At 49.0% G+C, this 22,303-nt stretch overlaps 5 protein-coding genes across 5 annotated transcripts; 3 read left to right on the top strand and 2 right to left on the bottom strand.

Moving 5' to 3' along the window:
• Positions 1-218: 218 nt before the first annotated feature.
• On the top strand, positions 219-4,198 carry BC939DRAFT_280398 (uncharacterized protein). Its single transcript, XM_051551204.1, has 4 exons — positions 219-840; positions 984-1,067; positions 1,213-1,425; positions 1,547-4,198. The coding sequence occupies exons 1-4, from the start codon at positions 417-419 to the stop codon at positions 4,126-4,128; spliced, it is 3,303 nt and encodes a 1,100-aa protein (XP_051416175.1). The 5' UTR covers positions 219-416; the 3' UTR covers positions 4,129-4,198.
• Positions 4,199-4,207: 9 nt separating this feature from the next.
• BC939DRAFT_439181 (uncharacterized protein) lies at positions 4,208-7,387 on the bottom strand. The gene is made up of 3 exons (XM_051553932.1): positions 5,341-7,387; positions 4,903-5,238; positions 4,208-4,795 (listed from the first exon to the last, which is right to left on the bottom strand). The coding sequence occupies exons 1-3, from the start codon at positions 7,109-7,111 to the stop codon at positions 4,269-4,271; spliced, it is 2,634 nt and encodes an 877-aa protein (XP_051416174.1). The 5' UTR covers positions 7,112-7,387; the 3' UTR covers positions 4,208-4,268.
• Positions 7,388-7,784: 397 nt separating this feature from the next.
• BC939DRAFT_439180 (Lon protease C-terminal proteolytic domain-containing protein) lies at positions 7,785-11,326 on the top strand. The gene is made up of 7 exons (XM_051553931.1): positions 7,785-8,438; positions 8,593-8,954; positions 9,050-9,523; positions 9,631-9,820; positions 9,913-10,004; positions 10,085-10,801; positions 10,900-11,326. The coding sequence occupies exons 1-7, from the start codon at positions 7,976-7,978 to the stop codon at positions 11,248-11,250; spliced, it is 2,649 nt and encodes an 882-aa protein (XP_051416173.1). The 5' UTR covers positions 7,785-7,975; the 3' UTR covers positions 11,251-11,326.
• Positions 11,327-11,372: 46 nt separating this feature from the next.
• On the top strand, positions 11,373-12,776 carry BC939DRAFT_489769 (uncharacterized protein; the record flags this gene model as incomplete). Its single annotated transcript, XM_051559426.1, has 3 exons — positions 11,373-11,575; positions 12,148-12,201; positions 12,508-12,776. The coding sequence occupies exons 1-3, from the start codon at positions 11,458-11,460 to the stop codon at positions 12,774-12,776; spliced, it is 441 nt and encodes a 146-aa protein (XP_051416172.1). The 5' UTR covers positions 11,373-11,457.
• A 6,163-nt stretch (positions 12,777-18,939) lies between these two features.
• BC939DRAFT_406828 (VID27 cytoplasmic protein-domain-containing protein) lies at positions 18,940-22,255 on the bottom strand. Its single transcript, XM_051552859.1, has 11 exons — positions 22,095-22,255; positions 21,885-22,000; positions 21,681-21,778; positions 21,414-21,574; positions 21,017-21,312; positions 20,853-20,935; positions 20,608-20,766; positions 20,167-20,520; positions 19,528-20,067; positions 19,117-19,437; positions 18,940-19,040 (listed from the first exon to the last, which is right to left on the bottom strand). The coding sequence occupies exons 1-11, from the start codon at positions 22,223-22,225 to the stop codon at positions 19,023-19,025; spliced, it is 2,277 nt and encodes a 758-aa protein (XP_051416171.1). The 5' UTR covers positions 22,226-22,255; the 3' UTR covers positions 18,940-19,022.
• Positions 22,256-22,303: the final 48 nt, after the last annotated feature.

The raw sequence follows: 22,303 nt of genomic DNA, 5'->3' as shown, positions 1-22,303 counted from the left end.
ACCTCTCTTCCCTTCCTTGACACGGTCTGGCCGTATTATATTTCCTCCCCCACACCTCTTCTCACACTGCCTCATCGCATTAATGCAAACCATCCCCATCATTTTTAATTTCCGTCGCTTTTTTTCTTTCTCTCTCAAGCTGCATGCACAACTGATCGCCTACATCTGACAGTGGCCGTCCAATTAACCTCCCTCTCTTTCTCGCTTTCCCTCCTGCTTGCTTGCCGCGCTAGCCAGCTTGTTTCTTTCCCTCTTACCCCTGCCTCAGCTCCCTTATCAACAACCAGGGCCCAGGAACCGCCACTTCCTACAGGACAGTTCTAAATACTTCCAACACTGGACTTCGCCCCCTCCTTGCGATCCTTATATAAACCCCGTCTCTCCTTCGTATTTCCTTCTCCATTCCTCGTTCAGTCATGTCTCTTACAAAAAGAAGCTCCACTCTCTCGTTTGCGGCAGAAGCGAAGCAGGCGAAACATGCATCGTACCCGTATCACACCTCGCGATCCAACAGCCAACCCTACTCTACCCTTTTGTTTAGTACCGACACATCCGAGCCTGCTCAGCTGAAGCATGATCCCACACAGCGCCCCCACAGCATTGCTCATCACGCCTCTGTGGCCTCATTCATGTCCAGCTCGACTGCCAACTACACCGTCAACACCAATAGTATTTATACCCATCCTGCAAGCTCCAACCTCCAGCGTCAGGTTGTCAGCAAGAATACAATCCGCCAGAATATTAAGCACCAGCAAAAAGTCAATCAGAAAAAGGCCCTTCCATTGTTTCCAACCGAGCGAACCAGGGGTGGTTCCTCGGTCCATAATACTCTCAAGCCAGGTAAGGTTGCCTAAAAACTTTATTTTTCCCGGAGAGTCGAAACAGCCACGTTTTTTTTTGTTAGCACGGTTCACATTCCAACCCTTTTCATTTAACCACTAACAGTCTTCTATTATGCGATACGCACATTCCTTCGGACATAGTCGACATCACGAAGATCGATCTGATGCCGATCGAGTACAGCCATAAGATCATCATGTGCTGCATTGACGAGATCAAACTGCGGGGTAAGAGAATAAAAAGACGGGATCCTAGCCCCTATCCCTAATGAGCAAATCCGCTGCAGATCTCGTCACCATCTGTGCTCTCGCCCCTACTGAGCAATTTTTTTTTTTTTTTTTTTTTTTTTTTGGTTCTTTGGCGTACTTTTAGGACTGAAGCACAAGCATCTCTTTCGGAACGCATTCTACAGCCCTTCCGTTGAGGGGGCTCTGAAGCTACTGAAGGATCCCAAGAAGAGCCAGCTGTTCTCGGTCAAGATGATGCGTGTGGATACCGTCGCCGGCCTCTTAACAACTGTGCTCTCACGCACATATCCACCCCTCATCCCTCCACACGTTCAAGAGATGTTCCAGAATCCCAATGGCAAGTTATTCATTTTTTTACTTTACATGGATGACAGATCTGAGCTGTGCTCATAATGCCTTTCACTAACATTCGTAACAACTACAACTACAAACACAACAACAAAAAAAAAATTACACAGGGCGCTTCTTTTTCGAGCTACTGAGCCTGCTTCCAGAGTTGAATCGGTTCCTTTTTGTGGAGATTCTGGACCTCTGCTGTGACCTGGTAGACAATTCGCTATACAACCATCTCAGCAGCAGTAGACTCTCAGTCTATCCGGGGTCATGCTGCTTTGGTCTGGATGAGTTCATGCCCACATGGGACACGCGTTATCTGCTGTCGACGACCGTTAAAAAGTTCACAGGCGCATTTTATCACATCATTTACGCCTATCGAGAAGAACGAGATCTGTCTGCAGATGAGCTCGAGCAGAAACTGGTGACGCGAGACAAACTCTTGGCAGAGCAGCGTCTGGAGGCTCTGGAACGAGAGCATGGACTGGAGGGCGCACACAATATTCTGAAGCGTGAGGCCAGGATCGCAAAGGGACTGCCACCGGATTCTCCAGTGGTCATCCCACATCTGCCAGCAGATGTGAAGGAGATCTCGCTATATGCAAACAGGAAGGAGCGGGTCGTCGCTGATGACGCCATCTCAGTGCTGGATATGCAGTTGGACGATGGAGCCGATACAGCTGTCGTGCAGAAACTCCAGATTGTCGAAGTGAAGACGCAGGAAGAGGAGAATGTCGAGCATGTGCTGGCGGATCTGCGGAAGAGTATATCTGTGGCGACACTGGAATATTACGCGACAAGGTCATCGTCCTCAAGGACCCTCTTGAGCAACTCTTCAACATCCACACTTGCGTCTTCACGAACGATCTCAAGGTCCCACCCTCTTCGCAATTCTCCAGCGACGCGACCCAATTTGGTTCGCGCAAAGTCATCGACGGCACGTTTCGGAACAATCGAGCAAAACATATACCCGGTCTCCCCTGGCGATATTTTTGGAATCAGTCAACATGCGATCCAGCGACGCGAGCTCCAGAACTTCCTTTCCATTGCCAGGACCGAGAAGAAGCGCAGGACGATCACGTCCAAGAGAATCATGCAACTGCGTCTGCAAAACAGGATGCTTCGACAGTTCTCTTCCATTTCCTCCTTCACTTCCTCTTCGGACTCTGGATTGTCTGGTGCAGTTCCGTCGAGACCAAGGACTGGAGCGGCGGTACCGATTTGCATCATGTATAGGAACCGGGATATGCACTCAGGGCAGAGACAGCTGTACAGAACTCATACGCAATCAACGTTCTCGCAACTGAAAACGAGCCCAGTATCCACACATGGCCTACGCCGAGAAAGAACCCGCCAGCTGCGTAAGGAGCTCAAGGTATACGAAACACAAGGGCTTTCGGCAGAGGAGGCGATGGAGCAGCGAGAAATCGATATGAAGAAGAAGCGTCGGAGAGAGAAACGGGCCCGACTGGCCGCACAGGCGAAGGCCGAGGCTGCAGCGCAGGAGGAGGCGCTCGAAAGGGCAGCAGCTGAAGCGGCCGCAGCGATTCAGGCGGAGGACGATGTCACGATGGAGGAGGCCGAAATCTTGGAGGCGTTCGATTACTTGAGCGACCAAGAGTTCGAAGAATTTATGGCCCTGGCTGGTCTGACAATGCAGGACGTCGAGCGGATCCGAGAGAAGGCTGCAGCTGCAGCCTTGAACCAGGTTACGAAGGACATTCAGTCGGTCGATGTCAAGATCACACCCTCAAAGGCAGAGACTGACCAGGATTCCAAGCAGGAGATCTCCAATCACGATTCCGGCATAATGGTTCCCACTATAACGACGGCGACAAACACCATAGCGGAACCTTCAGCAACTGCGTCGTCCTTCGGAAGTGCGTACAGCCTGGTAGCCGAACCAACCACACGACAGAGACGACCCCTTAGTATCCCGCACATGACCTCAATGGACCTGTTGCTCAAGAATGCGACTATGATTGGCGACAGCAATCTTCGATGCTACCCAGCCGAGAAGCCAGTTACGGAGCCGACACATGGAGGACTCTTGTCACAGGCTGCTGCCGTGATTGCTCAACCACAGCCGAAGGACGAGGTTGTGGCACCTATCACAGTACCCAGCGTGCCTACGAGCGCGCCGGGTCAGGAACAGCGGGAGGAGAGGAAGAGTGAGGAATCGACAGCGTCCTCTACAGAAACCGTCGTTGTTGTCGAGTCAACCGAGCCCGCCATGAAGAATTATCGCCCATCCCCAGAACCGTTGCTGATTACAAGGTCCATCCCAGACGTCAAGAGCAGAGCCTCTAAATTTGAGCAGGCCATGGAACGCGCGCAGAATGCTCTCCACTCCAAGATCCTTAACCGAACCAATGTTGAGGTCGCTCCACAGCCTGCAAAGATTGTGATCCCTGCAGTCATCCCCAGGAAGGTCTTTGACGTTTCGTCCGTGTATGAGGTGCAGCGAGATGAGGATGAGGACGATGATGATACGGAGGGCGAAGAACTACAAGTGCTCGAGGTCGAAAGCGATGATGGGGAGTCGACTGTAGAGCTCACCATGGATGAACTTAAAGACTTTGACGAGGAGGCTGAGCTGCGAGAGCTGCTGGAGGCCATGACGGAGGATGAGCGTCAGGAGTTCGTGCGACTCTCACGGCAGGAAGCGATGGTCTCCAACACCTTCTCTGAGGGCGTGTATGCTTAAAATACTATGCTAATTGTAATAAAACCACGCCAATAGTTAGGCCAATCTTAGTTCTGCCAGTTATGCTATATTACAGACGCCCTCAGATTATACAGAAGACCTATATACATGAAAGCATACAAATTGACGTATGCTATGCCTTAGAACCCCTTGCGAACATTCGCATTGACGCCGTCCTTCACAAAATCGACCCACATCAGCAACGCGCCTACTTTCGCCTTGATGTGACACACCACATCGACCTCTAACGATCCACCCAGAGCCTTCTTCAGCGCCTCATAACCCACTGAGGACAGATCAAATGTCACCGGCAATCGAGGAGTTTTCACATATCCCGAGGTCTCGTTCTGGTGGTCGTTGGCTGGGATCAGGATCGGTTTCGGACTCGCAATATCGTGTTCAAAGTCGACGAGGACATGCCCAAGACGCTCATCCTTGTACGTGGTCGTAGCGTTGACATATAGAACGGTGATGACCGTGTCCAGAGGGTTCAGGAGCTCGAGGACGAGAGTGTGAGAGAGCAGGTAGAGAGTGGCGGAGATGAGGAAGTCTTGCTCGATCGCCGGCAAGTGAGTGGAAATCGAGAAGGAGGACATCATGGGCTGGAGCAGAGGGATACGCGTTGATCCAGCATAGCCTAGGACGTCGATCGTCGTTGTATTATCGCCTATGTAGCGGGTGGTGTACAGAATGAAGGGGGTCAGGTTTATGATAGGTTCACCCCCACCTATAATCCAAAGAATAGCAAAGAAGAACAGGAGCACTAGGACATACCAGATATGTACTTTGAAATAAATTCTCGTGAAGCATTCCTGGCGAGTCCGGGGTCGCAGCTGGGATCAGGCTTACGAGCGCAGTCAATCGATGGATTCATCATACCAATACACTCGACCGTATTATTCCCAGCGTGCAAGGTCAAGTCCGGGACGGTGGCCATACCAATTAGATATCCGCCATAGGACCACATGAACGACAGGTCGCCTAAAGTTGCGCTGATGTTGGATGGGTTCCAAAGAACCAGGGTCGCCTTGACCGTCAGCGAGTGCTCTGTGCTATCGACCACGTCCAACTTCTCGAGCAGTGGCGGAACAGTGACAAGTCCACCGAGACCTAGGTGATAATGTATTCACGTTACGGAATATCAGGTTAGCAAACAGGGCATACTGCACAGGGGTGCATATTCTGCTGTCCGTGTCGCGCGTATACGCTTACCTCTCTGGGTGGTAACGACATCAAAGGGGATCGGTCCCAGCTCAAAGGTCCCAAGCCCCGTGTCAACAACAGCCGAAGCTTCACCGGTGATGCCAAGCTCGATCCAGTCGCTCGTGAATGACGAGTTCAAAAATCCGTAAAACTCTGGCAATCGCTCCGAGAGCACCTGCAGTGGCGTTTCTTCTAGCTCGACTTGTACTTCCAGAGTCGTTCCATGTTGTCGACTCACTGTCGGTAAAAAATCATGGATATTGAGCGACGCCATGCGATCGCCACCTGGTGGTTTGAGCCACACTGTCGGCTTCATCTTGAGCAGCTTGATCGGGAATGTGACATTTGGTGGAAGCTGAAGCACGCTCGACAGTTGTCCACTCAGTTGGGCGGACTTCTGGTCGTGTGTGAATCCAAACTCAAGCTGGTTCATATCTAACGATCGAATAAAATCCTTCGTGGGTGAACCAGGGAAGACCATGGTCAAAACAATGGTCTTGAGTGCCTCAGATAGCCACAAGGGCATGTTTGGGTCCTTGCTGAGAGCTCGCACCTGGATCGTCGAATTATTTCCCTGAATGAATCTCGACAAGAGCTGACCCAACAGCAGCTGTTTCTCCGACCCCAACCCGAGATCGGGTTCCCGCCGTCCTTCTTTTTCGGTGCGACTCCAGTCGTCGAGATGGAAGAGCCGACCCATGAGCGCAATATCGTTCGATTTGCCAGCTTCGAGTCGCAGCTCTGTAGAGGACACCTCTGCAATCTTGTACAGATCCACATCAGGATATGTCTTGGAGGGTAGATAGATCCCAAAAGTAATATTGTCCATCTGTAATGAGACCACGCTAGATGGGTTCCTGATCCGCGCCACACCCGACATGATCACACCGCCTAGAGGATGGTTATCTGGAAGTTCCAACGAAATCAAAGCCGCATCCTGAACGCCCCTCAGCCCCTCCATCGGTACCACTCGATTAATGCGCAATTTCATGTACCAGAGTGGTCCCAGTCTCATCAAAATCGGACCCTGTACTGCCAAGTCCACGGTCGATTGCTGCAGTGTCTTTCCAAAGAACTCGGCCATAAGTTTTGAATCCGTCACTCGGACATGTGTCGCAATTTCGAGCTGCAGGATATCACCCATTCGCATCTGCTGTCGCTCCACCTCAAATTCGGCCATCTGGACATCGACATCTGCGCTGGGAACGTTTAGCGTCAAAGTGGTGGGCTTGATCGTCATGGTCGGTCGGAAGACGGCCTGCATGATCCCCGTCAGTCCCCAGAAGCCATCCTTGGCCGAGTCAAGGTAGATGGTGCTCTGGATCGATATCTGGAACCCTGTGTCGTCCATGTCGTGGATGTCCGTCTTTTGGATCTCGAGGACCATAGCATGGTCGAGAACTCGTTGGGCGATCCATGGGAAGAGCGCTGCGACGAGGAGGCAGAGGAGCAAGAGTGCGCCTATGGTCTTGACGGAGATGGAGTACACGCGGCTCCAATGGTTGAGGCGTTCAGGTGGTACGGGCAGGAGGGACGGCTGTGCAGAGTTGGAAAGTCCCTGTTCAACATCGGAGGCATTGTGGAGAGCTGAAGGCGGCTGGTGTGTTGTGCTGTGCTGCTGCTCTACTGCAGTGTTGTTACTGCCGGACAGCAGAGGCGTCGTTTCGCTGGCAAAGTCGTTGTTGTCGCTTGCAGGGTGGTTGTCATTGGCGTGTCCGTCCTTACTCGTCCCATTCCCATTCCTATTCGCATTCCCATTGGTGTTCTGGAGACCGCTCATGAGTGGCAGTACGTCCTCTACGTGTCCTTCGCGTCTACAGGTGCTTTGTCACTGTGTGTGTGTGTGCTTTGGTGGCAAGTAGTGGCAAGTATGTTGTTGGTGCGTGGTAAGGAAAAAGGATGGTTAGCCGTTGATCCTCCCCTGTACAAAACTCCTTTTAGTCTTTCCTTCCAATATGCTCCCATCATTTCCTCATCATGCGCTGCAAAGGAATGACCTATCTTCTTCCTCGTAGGCCATCAACGGATCAACAGGGTGCAAAACAAAAGAAGTGGGTGCGCGCACAGGGCATTTGCTTTGGTTCGCATTCCCGCAATTCCTGCAGCAATGCATAATCCGGATATGTTGCAGAGCTGGATGGCAGGCAGGGGATGCCAATGATGCTGCGCTACAAGGAGCCTCCCTGGCGCTGAACCGATGCTATTCCGTTCAATGATGATATCCTTCTGCGCCGGAACAACGTCAATTGCTTAGGGTATCCTATGAAGATCGTTGATGCGTTGATCTTCTGCCTTTCCCCCGCAGAGCCGCCACTGAGCAGTTCGATCGGCAGGAATAAAACCGAGCCCCAGGAGGGAGTTTGACTTTGAAATGGTGGAGAAAATACTGCACGTGAAACGATGGGTGTGATTGGTCAGTGACTCCGGTGATGTGACAGACGGCAGCCTGCTCCAGGAAGCACCTTCTTGCGCCCAAACTGCGTTTCCATGAACCAAATGGAACCAACGGTCTCCTTCTTCTTCTTCATTCATCTCTCAATCCCCCTGTCCTCTTGGCTGCTCCAACTTTCCATTCCCAACTCTCAACTTATCTAACGTACGCCCTATCACCACAACACCACAACACCACAGGAGCATCAACACCATGATTCGCTCCAGCTCCTCCACACCTATTCCCCGCACTCTACCCTTACTTCCCCTCCACGACAAGGTACTCTTGCCTGGAGTTGTCACCCGGATGCAAATCTCCCGACGGGATTCCATCCCTCTGTTCGAAAAACTCCTCCGCACAGTCGATAGCAGAGACCTGAACAAGTGCATCATCGGTGCCTTCCCTGTCCGTATTTCCTCAGCATCAGCCTCCCCCACTTCTCCAACTAAAGTGTCACCCGCGTCCGACAACGGTGACACAAGGAATGGGAAGGGTGGCAAACCCGAGTTCGTCATCCCGGGGCCCTCGCCTGTGTATCCGGTACCAAGCAAGGGAGACGGTCAGCTTGTGAGAATCGGGGGCTCTCTGGACCCCGCCGACATCCACTCGACCGGCTGCGCGGCTCGGCTTGTCAGATTGGAGCGTGCAGTTGGCGGCTTTACCGTTGTTCTGGAAGGTACAGTCAACTTTTCGCTTGATTTTGTCATACAGATGTCGTGCGACAGGGACTCTTCTTTTGTGCCGCTTGCGTTATTGGCAGGACCTGGGGTATTAGGATCAAACGGCCTATTGACCTGTTACGCTTCCCACTTCTCCCTAACCGCTACTAGGTCTGGTTCGTCTCCGCTTGAACAAGATCATATCCCAGTCGCCCTTTTTCGAGGCTGAAGTTACACCTTTGCCCGACAAGGCCGTCGATAGGTCCGATCAAACGCTGCAAGACCAAATCGTGATTCTGAGATCAACATCGCGGGAATTCGTATCCCTCTTGCAGACTCTCAAGCTGCCTGCACCTGTCTTGACACAGTTGCAAAAGTTCCTCGACAATGTGACGGTCATCCCTGGCCAGGTTGTTGATCTACTGATGAGCACGATTGAAAGCACGATCGAGGAGAAGATCATAATTCTTGACGCTGTCGATCTCAAGGAGCGAATCGCAAAGGCAGTGGAGCTCTTGACCAGACAGATTCACGTAAGAACTCAATAATTTCCTCATGCCTACGGTTGCTTACATTATCTCAAAACTAATCATTTCTATACCTTGTTGTTACGGAATGGGCTGTATAGGTGCTGAAGATTTCACAAAAGGTCCACGATAATGTCGAAGGAAAGCTGAACAAGAAGCAACGCGAGTTCTACCTTCGTGAACAATTGGCAGCAATCAAGGAGGAGCTCGGCGAGAAGGACACGGGCGATGACGACGAAATGACAATCATTGAGAAGCGACTTGCTGCAGCCAACTTGCCTCCCGATGTCCAAAAGGCTGCTGATCGAGAGCTGAAGCGATTGAAAAAGATGCAGCCATCCTCGTCCGAGTATTCTGTTATCAGAAATTACTTGGACTGGCTTGGCGATTTGCCCTGGTCAAAGTCGAGCGAAGATATCTTGGATGTCGAACGAGCGAGAAAGCAGTTGAACGATGACCATCATGGATTGGAAAAGGTCAAGCGCAGGATTTTGGAGTACCTGGCTGTCGCCAAGCTACAGCAGCTGAAAGGCGATGTCCGAGGACCCATCCTTTGTCTGGTTGGCCCACCTGGAGTATGTGTTGTAGCTGCAAAGAAATGTTGTCGGGACATTTTTTTCATGATCAAGAACATGTTCTTATACTTTTTTTTTCTTTATCCTTTATCCTTTATGACATTTAGGTTGGAAAGACATCACTGGGAAGATCGATTGCTACGGCTATGGGCAGGAAATTCCATCGAATCTCTCTGGGTGGAGTGTGGGACGAGTCCGAGATCCGAGGCCATCGTCGTACATATGTCGGCGCCCTACCTGGCCTTATAATTCACGGGTTAAAGAAGTGCGAGGTCAACAACCCCGTCTTTCTTCTTGGTAAGAACAAAACTGCACTGTATGGGAATTGTGGCATTTGCTCTGAGTGAAAGCGTGATGTACTTACGGACAATTCTGTCATTCGTTTTTAGACGAAATCGATAAAGTAGGGTCCAGGGGCCATCATGGAGATCCCTCGGCCGCATTCCTGGAAGTCCTTGATCCTGAACAGAACAGCACCTTTGTAGGTCATTGTACTTTGTTTTTGGTTAATGTGGTCAGAATCAGACTCCACCGCTAACGTCTCTACCAACTGCTGTGTAGACCGATCATTACCTGAACGTTCCATTCGACCTGTCCAAGGTTCTATTCATCGCCACTGCCAACTCTATAGACACCATCCCTGCACCACTCTTGGACAGAATGGAACTCATTACCATTCCTGGATATACCTATGCTGAGAAACTGGCGATTGCCACCAATCACCTTTTGCCCAAACAGATTCGGCAGCATGGGCTCAGCGAGGATGATGTTCAGGTCACGCAGGAAGCCTTGCTCAAGGTCGCGACCGGGTACACACGCGAAAGTGGTGTTCGCCATCTGGAGCGAGAAATCGGAGCTCTTGTCCGCTCAAAGGCTGTCGAATATGCTGAGTATCAGGAACGTAAGCAGTCTGGTACAACAGACAGCGCTGCTGAATACCAGCCGCTGGTTACTTTGGCAGATGTTGAAGACATTTTGGGCCAGGAAAAATTTGTGAACGAGGTCACGGAGAGAGTCGCCGTTCCAGGAGTTGTCACCGGCATGGCGTACAATGGCGTTGGTGGCGGAATCATGTTTATTGAAGTCTCGCAGATGCCTGGCAAGGGTCATCTCCAACTTACAGGTAGTCTCGGAGATGTGATCAAGGAGAGTGCACAGATCGCGCTGAGCTGGGTCAAGGGCCATGGATATGAAATCGGCCTAACCAATAGTCCAGGCCAGAATGTGATGGAGAAGGCAGATGTTCACATCCATATGCCCAGTGGTGCAACTCCAAAGGTACGAAAGTGGCAAAACCAAGTGTCATGTTATGTCTGGTATACAATGTCAACAAGAAGTATTAACGCGCTCTCTTTATTATTTGATCTCACGAATAGGATGGACCTTCTGCTGGTATCGCCATGGTATGCGCACTGGTCTCAATGTTCTCCAATAAGACTGTCCCCAGTACGACTGCCATGACGGGCGAGTTCACGCTCCGTGGACTGGTTATGCCTGTGGGAGGCATCAAGGAGAAGGTCATCGCTGCCCACCGCGCCGGCGTTCGCAAGATTATCATGCCTCTTCGCAATCAAAAGGATGTTGCCTCGGATGTACCCGCCAATGTCCGTAGCGATATCGAGTTTTACTATGCTTCAACTATTTGGGAGGTGCTGCGCGAGGCTTTTGAAGGAAGAGCGCCTGTCCGGGGTGCTTCAGCAGCGGCTAGCATCGATAGTCGCTTGTAAACCATAGATTCACGCCGTAGTAAACGCGTTTAGACCTTACACGTGATGTGACTTGGAATATATGGGCGGACCTGGTCTGTTCTCTCTCTCTCTCTCTCTCTCTCTCTCTCTCTCTCTCTCTCCTTGTAAAGACCGCTCTCTTTTCTCTCTCTATTCCTGTCGCCTCCGTTCCTTACGACCACTCTCACATATTCTTCTAGTTTCAAAATGATTCGTGATGACTCTAACAAAGCAGCGGATCCTGCTACTGAATCCCTCAAGCAGAGGGTCCGCAACGAGAACCGTGAGCGCAAGAAGCGATGGAGAGAGCAGAACGAGGAAAGGAGTAAGTCCGATTCACCTCTTGCACCTTCAGGATGTTTGATTCCACTCTCTGGCAGATTGACTGTCCGCCCATCTCTTTCGCCCACCTCTCTTCCCCTTTGCCTAGTCCACTCTACCGCTCCTTGTACAGTGACTTAGTGACTTGCATCCTCTTTATTCAGAGTTCTTTCTGAGTTACACCCTTTTAAAGTACACCCTCCTGTATCTCCCCTACCTCTCCTGTCAGTGCCCCATTGATGTGATATTTTTTTTGTATCCCTGGAACCCCTGGTAACTCCCTGGCAGGTCTAGGACTCGTCTTCTCAGAGGAAGCAGTCCCCATGCGTCCGGCCTCTTTTCACTAGTCGTCTCTCCTCTTTCTCCTCGCTTCCTTCAACTGTTTTGTCCTTGATATTTTTTTTCGTCCGATTTTTTTGTGACGATTCTTTCTGAAGCGAAGTCACAGCGCATCGATTTTTTTTTCACCCCGCTCAAGCAAAGTGGCAAAGCCCGATTGTTTTGTCGCGTGCAACCTTGATTTCCTAATCCGTAAGCGTAGACTAACGGTCTCACTCGCGCATCTTCTATGTCTAGACAAGGATAATGACTTGCGATGCAGAGTCCACAAGAGAGCAAACAAGCTATTTGGTAAAATGGAGAGCGAGCACAAGACCCGATGGATGGAGGAGGAGTTTGAGAAGCGCCAATTGAAGCGCAAGGAGAAGGAGAGGCGGAGGAACCCTGATTCAGCTGGATCGACAGAACCCCTGTCTCAACCATCAACGCCGTCCATCTCTCTAGAGGAGCAATTGGCACTTCATCATCAAGCACGACAGCAGATCCAGCATCAACAACAGCATCAACAACATCAACAACAGCATCAACAGCATCAACAGCAGTTTCAGGAGGCTCAACTCGCGCACCCCCAGTTTGATCCGACAACGGTCAAGACAGCGCTGGCGCTGAGCGATTTGGTCAAGAAGAACGGAAGCCATCTCGACCTTGCCCAGTTGACAGGTGTGCTCACGGACCCAGATCTTGCCCGCCAGTTGATCGAGATTGAAGCCAACAACCCGATACCGCCACCTTCGGCTGCCATGATGGTCCTGAACGCCCCAGTAAAGCCCGGACATGAGATCAAGACGAGTCATATGCTTGAGGCTGATTATCCTATGGATGCTGTCTTGACCCTCATGCAATTGAACGGCGCCTGGAAGGCATAAGACGAACACCGAGCGCCGGCTTTTTATTCTCTCCATCCTCTCTCACGCATCACGAACCTGCCCTCTCTTGGTCAAGCCTGTCATTCTGTTTCGAAAAAATATATGGCACTTGGCTGAACGAAACCATTCTCCATTCCTCTTCCCCCCTTATTTTTTTGTATATCAGCAAGACCCCTTTTTTTATGTTGCATCTACACCTCCACACAAACTCTCTCCGCTCACATATCCTCTCTTCATACATTAGTACCATAGCTTTTTTTGTTTTGTTTTCAAATACTGTTGTTTGCTCATCATAATATTGCATACATATTTTATTGAACTTTTGGCAAGTAATGTGAATGAGGGTATGGAATGTAAAAAAAAAATTACAGTTTATGTGTACCGGATATTGTCCATGATCTTGTTGCGCTCATCGCTCACGATCGAGTGCAGCATTCGCTTGAAGTGCACCTTCTCATTGGCAGCCAGAGGCCCCAGAATCTTGTCCTGCAGCATGGCTCTGAGCGGAGCATAGACGGGCCAACGGGGTAAGACCCTACAGAACGCGGTCGCGCCTAGCCATTGGACATGTCGTTCTGCGACCTCGAACTTGACACTTGCAGAGATGCCGACTGCAGAGCGGCGACCGTTATGGAGCAGGCCGTAGCAAGCGCGAAGGATTCCCATAACGATCGAGGGCAGGGCCGTGGCATGAACATGTTCTGCAGAGACAGGGTCGAGACGGAGTTCTTGGCAGTAGGCATGAAATTTCATCGCGCAGAAGAGAAAGTTTTGGAAGATATTGAGCATGACCTTGGAGAGGGAGTTGAAGGTCGTGTCCGAGAAGGCCATTTGGCACATATGCTGCATCCCTCTGTAAAAACATGGAGAGTGAAGAAGGCGTTAGAGGGATGATAAAGCGTAAGGCGGGTCGACTCGAGGTTTGGAGGAGAGAAAGACACGTACTTTTTCATCTTGAGGGTGATAGAGCGCCCGGGGTGCATATCGCGTCCGACTGTGAGTAGATTGCGTATGTCTAAGACCGAGTATTCGTGAGGGTTCATGATGGTCATCATTATTGGGATGTCGAGCATTCAGGAACATTTGGCCGCGTGGATGTAATAATGTATACCTTCACCATGATATCGACTGTAATCGGCTCTTATTTCCAGCGTCCTGGTATGAAGTAACAACCCACAGTATGGGAACTCTAAGGAATGGCAGATAAAAAAAAGGTGTTGTTAAGGACAGCGTGTATTGAGAGGGCTGCGGTCCAATATAGTCTGGCAAAAGAGTTCGACGTTACCATTCCCCTGACACGTCTGCACAGGTACACCGTTCAAGGTGACATCGAAGTTGACGATGGTCTTCTTCTCATTGATAAAGCAACCGTAGTCTGGATGACCTTTGGCCATGATCTCCAAGAATGAGACGGCCTTCTCTCGACTTTGGCTTATGAACAAAAAATCGTCCGCCAACCGTATCAGTTCCTATTAGTAACGGGACATGCCAAAAGAAATGTTGTGAGGGCAAAGTTCAACCATAATCGCGATTGTTAAACGTTGTCTGTTTGGGATATTTTGGTTGGACTTACGCTATCGCTGCTTTGGGTCAAATCTGAGAGGACATTCAGCTCCATCTCGTCGTAAAAGAATCTACGAGTGAATCGAGCACATAAGCATTATGAATGATACAATAGAATGCTTGCTTGATCTTGAGCCTCCAGTACAGCGCATACCTGCAGAGAGCTGGTGAAAGGATTGATCCTTGAGGGATACCCGTCGTTTGGCGATAGAAATGTTTTCCGAATTTAACAATGTTCGTATTGATATGGTCCCTGATCATATTTATAACTGCGGTCTTGCCCTCGTAAGAATGCACAACCTAATATGATAAAAAAAGAATCTTTGTTAGGGACGCGAATGAAAATACGGACCAGTACGTGTTGCAGGACGGCATTGTCGGCTTTCTCGAATGACATATACCTTGTCAACAATCACAGCATGCTTTGACATCTTCGCTTGATCACGCGCAAATTCCAAGAAGGGCGGCACTTCGGTGGCAGCGATGGCCTTTGGCAGGAAGCGTTTCATTATTCGGCCATTCGAGGGCACAACTTTGGAATGTCGATGTATCATGTACTTATCCTACAAAAGAAGCACATTGCATCGATTAAATGCGGGTTTGCTGATCAAATTTTGCAACTCTCATCCATAAGGATAAGAGGCCTACCTCTTTCAATACGCGATCAATAATTTCGAGCAGCTTGTCCTGGTTGATTGAGTCGAATGACTTTTTGATATCTACTTTGACCATGTATAATTTCGGTCTATGCGTCGAAAGAATGCGCAAACGTTAATTGATATCGCAAATGTTGTCGAAGATGTCACGACGCGCAGCTGCTTTGGCCACAAATCGCCCACTTACGACTCAGATCCGGATGAATCGACAAGCCGACTCTTGGCCTGCTTGCAACGGTAGAAAAGATCACTCATTCCGATCGCTGAGCTCGTTCGCTGGGCCATTTGACGGTCCCTCTCGTATGCAAGGATCAAGAACGGATTCATCAACTTCTGGTTCATGGACTTCACGCCTATCGAGGAAGTTCCGTTCACCTAGTGTTCGTGTCATGAATAAGACAAGAAATGCATGGTTATCATCTCATTCGACAGGGAATGGCTTTTTTGAAAAGAGAATCATCTCAACTTTGGCATCTTACTAGCTTGGACGACTTTTTGCGTAGATTGATTATGGGTCTGAGGTCGTGTATCTTTGGTAGGAGTCGGACTTTAGCGTATGTTTGGTTGCATTTTGCAATCTCTCCCTAGGAAAAAAAAAAAAAAAAAAAAAAAAAGAGGACGATATTAGTGTTGGCCTGCGAAAACAGTAGCTGCCAGGAGATACGCAAGCGGCTAGAGTTATTTATGCTCACGTACCTGTTCCAGTTGAATAAACATGTCTTTTTGGATCGAGGCTACTGCGGGCTTCGTTATCAATTGCCAGAGTTCATGACGGTAATAAAAAATCTTGTTTCGTTGGAATGAGCTGTCTGTAATATAGAAGCTGGCCTGCAAGGAAGAAATCAATGGCCGGATCTTACGTAGCTGATAGGCGTACTAGATTATTTCTGTCGACAGCGTACCTGAAGCAACGGTATCAAGAACCCGTCAAACATCCAGTAGAGGAATTCATGCAAGATCTCGTGTTGTTTGTCTGAAGCTGTTGGCGGGGTATGGTGGACGCGACTATCTGGCTTCCGAAGCCGGGTATCTTGAAGCCATTGGCAGTCGCTCATTCTGAATCCTTGGAGCACGTATTGAAGTGACATGGTCTCGAATTTTCGTAGGCGTATAAAGCGCGTCATGGCTAAAGATACAAAAGAAGCGTCAAAATGCAATTCTCATTGCATCCAATCAATTTTTAATTGGCAGACAATGGTATAATAGGTCTTGCAATAATACCTCGCAAAATGACTATTCGATTTTCCTGGGATCCAAACATTGCGAGAGGAATGACTTTTTTAACGACAGCATGGACGAACGAGGTTACCTATGAGGAGCAAGTCAAGGGAGAATTGGAATACTTAGAGGTCAAAGGAATATTAATATACAAAAATAAATAAAAACCGCAACGAAGAAACGTATTGTACCTGGTCGAATGAAGAATGATATGTCAAAAGTGCAGCCGACGAGGTGTCCACGGTTACTGAAGGCTCATCAATTGCCTGTTACGAGCGAACGTTTTAATCAGCTATCCTTCTCGTACTTAGAAGTCTTTGCGATTAAATCAACGAGTGAAAGAGTTCGTTACCTTTACAGGACAATAGTACTGTAACAACAGCTTGTAGGCGCACATGCTGTTCAATTCTAGCATTTTTTCGACCTGCTCCCTCATTTGGCGCAATCTCCATGGATGACGAGGGACCTTGGCGCTAGCTGCCGGCGCCATTGGGGCCGCCGTGTTGTATACTCCAAACAGCGAAGTCGAGCGGGCTGTGTCACATTGGATAAAGACGTTGTTGAGACCGTACTGCCTGGGAAACATTCGCATGATTTGAGCGTCCACTGTCGACATTGGTTGCGAGGCCCCAGGAACAGCGATAATGGCGCCATCTTTTTTTAAAAAAAAGGTCCTAGTTAGTACGGCTAACACAGCGATATCAAGTACAAACCCAGTCGATCTGTCGCAACTTACAATTGGATAATAAGAAATGACGGAGCATAGTGCTTGCAGTATGATACTGGTTGAAATAAAAGATCCTTGTTCGTTTGAAAGTGATTGCCGGTAACAACACCCTGTTCTCGATTTTTCTCTTTTTACACACGTGCATGGTTTTCATCTTGGAATTGGATACATTCAGCGAGGTTGCTGAAATGCTACTGATTGAGGAGTCGTTGGAGTGAGATACTAAAGAAGGTGGCGAGGAAGACGACGTCGCAGAAGCTGGTCTCTTCCGGGAGGAGAGCGACGCGAGAAGATCCCTCTGCAATGGTCGCTTTGCTATGCTCTGCTCGCTTATCGGATGACCTGTGATCTGGCAATAGCAATTGTTCGGCAGTGCGACGAACATGGATGTGTTGGTCAACAGATACAGCATGGCTGCATCTCCGATCCTATACGATCGATAGCGTGCAAGCTCAGCATAAGATATGGCGGCATCTTCATCGGACAACATTCAAGTACTCCAAAGAATACGAACCTTCTCATCAATGTTTCCCATAGAGAAGATCTCACAATTGACCCCAGTGTGTTAGGAAATCGGTTCTCTGACCCCTGGCAGTAGGTCTTCTTCGACTGATTTGTGGACATGAAAACATGTATCAGATTCTGCAATTGGAATTGGGCATACACGAATACAGTTGGCGTCACTAACGTTCGTGTACCCGGCAGCGAGGATATTAAACGGTTCGTTGAACCAGGTTCGAGACCTCGGACATGTCTGCTCTATGGCCAAATCCACAACCTGGAAAGACATAAGATGAATACACTGAAGCTGACTTGTTTTATTCAACGCATGCCAACCATTGCTCGTTCAAACGCGATACAGAAGCACGTACATCATTCTGGCTGCCCTCCAGAGTTGGTTTACTTGTTGCGGGGAATGGTTTGACAGGACCAGGTTTCTCACCTGTGGCCAAATTGGTGCCGTTGACGGCAACGAGTGTGCTTTGGAGGAGCTCTTTGTACTCTGGCGAATCGTCCTCTTGGACGATTCTCAAGCTCTCTTGCAAATGTCTCTCCAGATAGTCGCCGAGTCGACATAGGTCCGGGAACAGTGTGAGAAGAACCGCATTCTCGATGGCGTCCTGTGATCTTGACATTTGGTACCTGTTTGATGCATCGACAAAGAATTCGCGTTTAGGTCCATTTGACGATTGTCTCTTCTTTTTCTCCACTTTTAGCTAGCTGTTTTCTATGGACCATCGCCATTCGAAGATTCCCCTCATCTCCATTAGCCGCACTTGGTCAAGTTACAATTATTTTTCTTTGTTCCCGGACGCGTTGCCAAGATGGATTAGAATGAGAAGCGCGCCGTCGTTGTTCAGGACGTCTTTGTAATGGTGTGGATTGACAACGATCTCGTAAACATGCCTACAGCTATTCACGGAATCGACAACCCCGACTGCTTCGTGCTTACACAGCGCAGCAGGCCAAGAATCACGAGTACCAATGGTTCAAATATTCGGCGCAAAGATGTCTTCATGCCTCGCGTGATTGATGACAACAGCCGGTATTTGGCCAGTGTCGATATAGTGGATCAACTTCAACAGTACTACACGGTGCAGATGTGCACGCTCAGAAACTGGTTCTCTCTTTTCCTCTGGCTATGGGACACCGCGATCATCAATGCATACATTATGCTTTTCGCCTTGACCTTGTCCCTCAGCTTCTGCACCATGCGCTTATGGTGGGAAACAACGGCAAACGCGAGCCGGTACTCAACAACGATGGACACGAGCGATCACACAACAAGGGCAAGGAAAACATGGGCCCTATCCAGAGAAAGAAGGCCTCAGTATCGTTCGCTGGCATCTACCCATCATCATAAAAAACAAAGGCTCCTGCCAATGGTGCAGAGTCAAGTCGGACTCTCGGAACAAAATGATAAAATTCTACTGATCCATGTGAGGTCCAAGCAACTGATCCTGGGAATATCATAACGAATAAAAAAAGTTTATTTGTTGTATGGTCTGGCGACGCCAATTTTAACCTCAGAGGAAGGGGCTGTCTTTTATTATGATCAATGTTATAGACTACTACGCAGTTTTACTTGTTTCTCGGAGCCTATCAATAGCAACAAGCGACGTTAATGCTAAAACAAGGGCTGGCATATGTGCATCCATCATCTTCAAATACTCACCTTCAGTGTTTCTGCAGGGCTCGTCATGTTGCGCTTGGAGAACGCCGTGACATCGTGCGGCAAGGCAACAACGATCTGGCGGTCCTGACCAAACTTGAAGTTGTCTGCGACGACATCGTCCGCATACTGTTTCATCTGGTACTCGTAGTGTCCGTTCTTGACGCGGCGGAAGTTCCAAGTAATGACATATGGCCCGGTACTTGTCACAATCGTCTTTTCCTCCTCGTTCACGCCCGTGTTGAATCGGGCGGGCGTAAACGAAACAGCCTGCTTCATGGCAGCAACATGTTCGGGTTTCAGGTGCAGCTTAATGCACTTGGGCTAAAAAAAATCAAAGCAAGCTATCAGTAACATGCTGTCATGCGTCGATAACACAAAGGGATAGGCGTGCCAAGACAGACATGCTAGTACCTTGCCCTTGGCGGGAAAGCTGGCGTCAAATCCAAGCTTCTTGTTCTCCGAATTAAGGACATCAATCAACATTAGGTATGTCTTGCAGGTAGCAATGATATATCGACCATTACCGGTAACATCGATACCGATGATAGGATCGCCCATGCCAGGCAAAGCAGTCTTTGCGTTCTTGCCAATGACATTGAACAACTTGATCTCTCCCTTCGATCCTGCCATGGCAACTGACCCATTATCGGTTGTTGTAAGGCAAGTGAAATCGTTGCCCTTGGCATATTGCTTGAGTTCGGTTTGTGCAATCTTGGATCCAGAGAGACGAGGATCGACACGGAACATGGCGTTGTGAGAGTGTCCGACCATGGTTTTATTGTCCGTCAAATGCGAGTACTTCGAGTCGCCGATAAGGTTCAACACGCCTGAAGTTCCAGGCATGTTCCACTCCTCGACAATCTTTCCGTACTCGAGATCCATCTTGTACGCAGTGTTCAGATCCTCGGGGTCCAACATCACCATAGACCTGTCCTGCTCATGCAAAACAACCTATGAACCATAAAAATAAGAGCGCAAAGTAGTAAGTACTGTAGTCAAGTGGGCGGTTCACAAATTAGAATATTCAAAGATCTTAAGGAAGGCACCTACACGAGTGGGCTTGATTTCTCGGCCCTTGGAATTACTGATATTTTTGATCGTCGTCGCAAAATCCAAGCCGTCGCGATCAGTATGCTTGAACACTCCGATCTTGTTTCCACGAACGACAAATGAGCGATCCTTGAAGCCGACAGCGAGCTGACTGTTCCGGGCCGTATCCTGTTTGAATCCATCCTGCTCTTCCTCTTCCTCTTCATCATCATCTTCGTCATATTCATCCTCATCGTACTCACCATCAGAATTTTCTTCGCTACCCTCGTCCTCGACCTCCTCTTCACGAGCCTCGTCCTCGGTCATGTCGACATCGTCCTGGTAAGTCTTAATCATGTATTCTTGGTCCTCGGACTATATTGCATCCGAAATTAAATGGTTAATATCCATACACAGGTTGTTTCGTCAAAAATTGAGATCCCAGAAATATGAAACACTTACCGAAACCTTTGCCCACGCCTGCTGGTTCAGGGCCTCGTACATACACTCGCCAAAGACGCCCTGGAACTCGCTCAGAGCAGCCTCAGTAGGGAAGCGGATAAGCCATGAAAAGACGTTGTGCTGCTCGTCAAAGTAATTCCAGATAAACGAGCGATGTGTCTAGAGGGCATGGAAAAAAAATCAGTAACTGTTGTCGTGCGAAAATGCGGGATACGCGTTACACGAAAAAGAAACCAAATCCTTACAGAACTGAACACAGGGTTCATCCTTGGCTCCAGAGGCTGTGCGAGCTGCTGCTTGCCGGCACTGTCGAGGACGACAAGCCAGTCTATAGATCAAAAGCAAGTTAGTGGTCAGTAGTCCTTGTCAAATGAGAAACAAAAATCTTCGAGCGATTTGCAAATCTTACAGGTATATTTCGCTGTACGCAAAAGCTGACAGCGCACTTTATCAGCCTGAGCCATGAATAGGTTTGTCCTGGGGTCAAAAAGATTCAGCTCTCCCACAGTCTCAGCCACACCATCGTATGTTGTGGGAATGTCGCGAAGAGCTGGTTTTTCAATGCCCTGGTCCCGCTCTTCCGCCTTAACGGCAGGCTCCCTCTGCTCCTTCTTTATAGGATATTTTGATGCTCCTTTGGCAGTTGTTTTCGAAGATGCGGCTGAATGGGATGTTGAGGGTGAAGTTGAATCATTGGCGCCGGAACTATATTTGGAAAGGTGCAATTGTTGTTAAGTAAGCAAAACATGAAAGAACCCTGGAGGCGCGGCAAGTTTGCAGACACGTCAAATGTTGATCGGCCTTACGAGATCTGGAACTTCAGAATGTCCTCCTCCTCTGCAGAAAAGTGTGATTTCTGGTGCTTGCGCTCGTACATGCACTGGTACATGGTGATCTCAAAGTTGTTTGCGGTGAATACGGTTGTCTCATCATCGCAAACGAACTCGTACTCCACTCCTGCGTCCTCCTAAAAACCAAGAAATATAAACATGAATGTGGTCAATTATGACGCCACTGCTTTTTGTTTGCCAAGAACCTAAAATTGATGGTTGCATAACTTGTAGATCACTTACTGATGAAAGACCTTGCCAGGTAAAAGCGGTTGCTCCTGTGGAAACGCCCTTCTTGAACCTCATTCCTGCGTCAATCAAAAAGATCTTTTCGTCTTCCACTATGTTTCATGCCCAAGGAAATGAAGGCGAGGGCCATTAGTTTATGCTCTTCCAATGACCGATATTAAGACATTTTTGGCCATCTAAGCGACGATTCAGGCATACGTTCTTGTTCTTCCTCTTGGAGGGTCTCCTCCCCCTCCTCAAAGACGCGGCTAATGGCGAGGACAAATTGGAAAGGCTGCGAAGTGCGGCGTATAGTTGCCATGGAGTCGATATAGCTGTTGTAGGTGAACATAAAGCAGAGGTATGCATGAGTGTCTACTTCGCGTGTTATACCGAGCTGTTCGCTATCGCGCGTGGGTGAGAACTTACATGCACTCCCTAGTGCGCTGGCGTACTCCGGTGGATTTGTAAATGTAAAACTGTCCTGAGGAAATCTGGACCAGCTCCGGGTTGGATGAATCTCCCCAGATGAGTTTTCCGAGAGACTTGAAGACGTTCATGGTGAGAATGTATGGTAGGAAGGCAAGAGGTGCTGCGGTGACTCTGCTTGTTCAGCTTAACAAATGTATGCTCGGTTT

Source organism: Gamsiella multidivaricata (genome assembly GCF_025024155.1).
Source record: "Gamsiella multidivaricata strain RSA 2152 chromosome Unknown BC939scaffold_7, whole genome shotgun sequence".
Taxonomy (NCBI): domain Eukaryota; kingdom Fungi; phylum Mortierellomycota; class Mortierellomycetes; order Mortierellales; family Mortierellaceae; genus Gamsiella; species Gamsiella multidivaricata.
The sequence above is the reverse complement of the archived record's forward strand: the minus strand, read 5'-3'. Positions and strand labels throughout refer to the sequence as shown.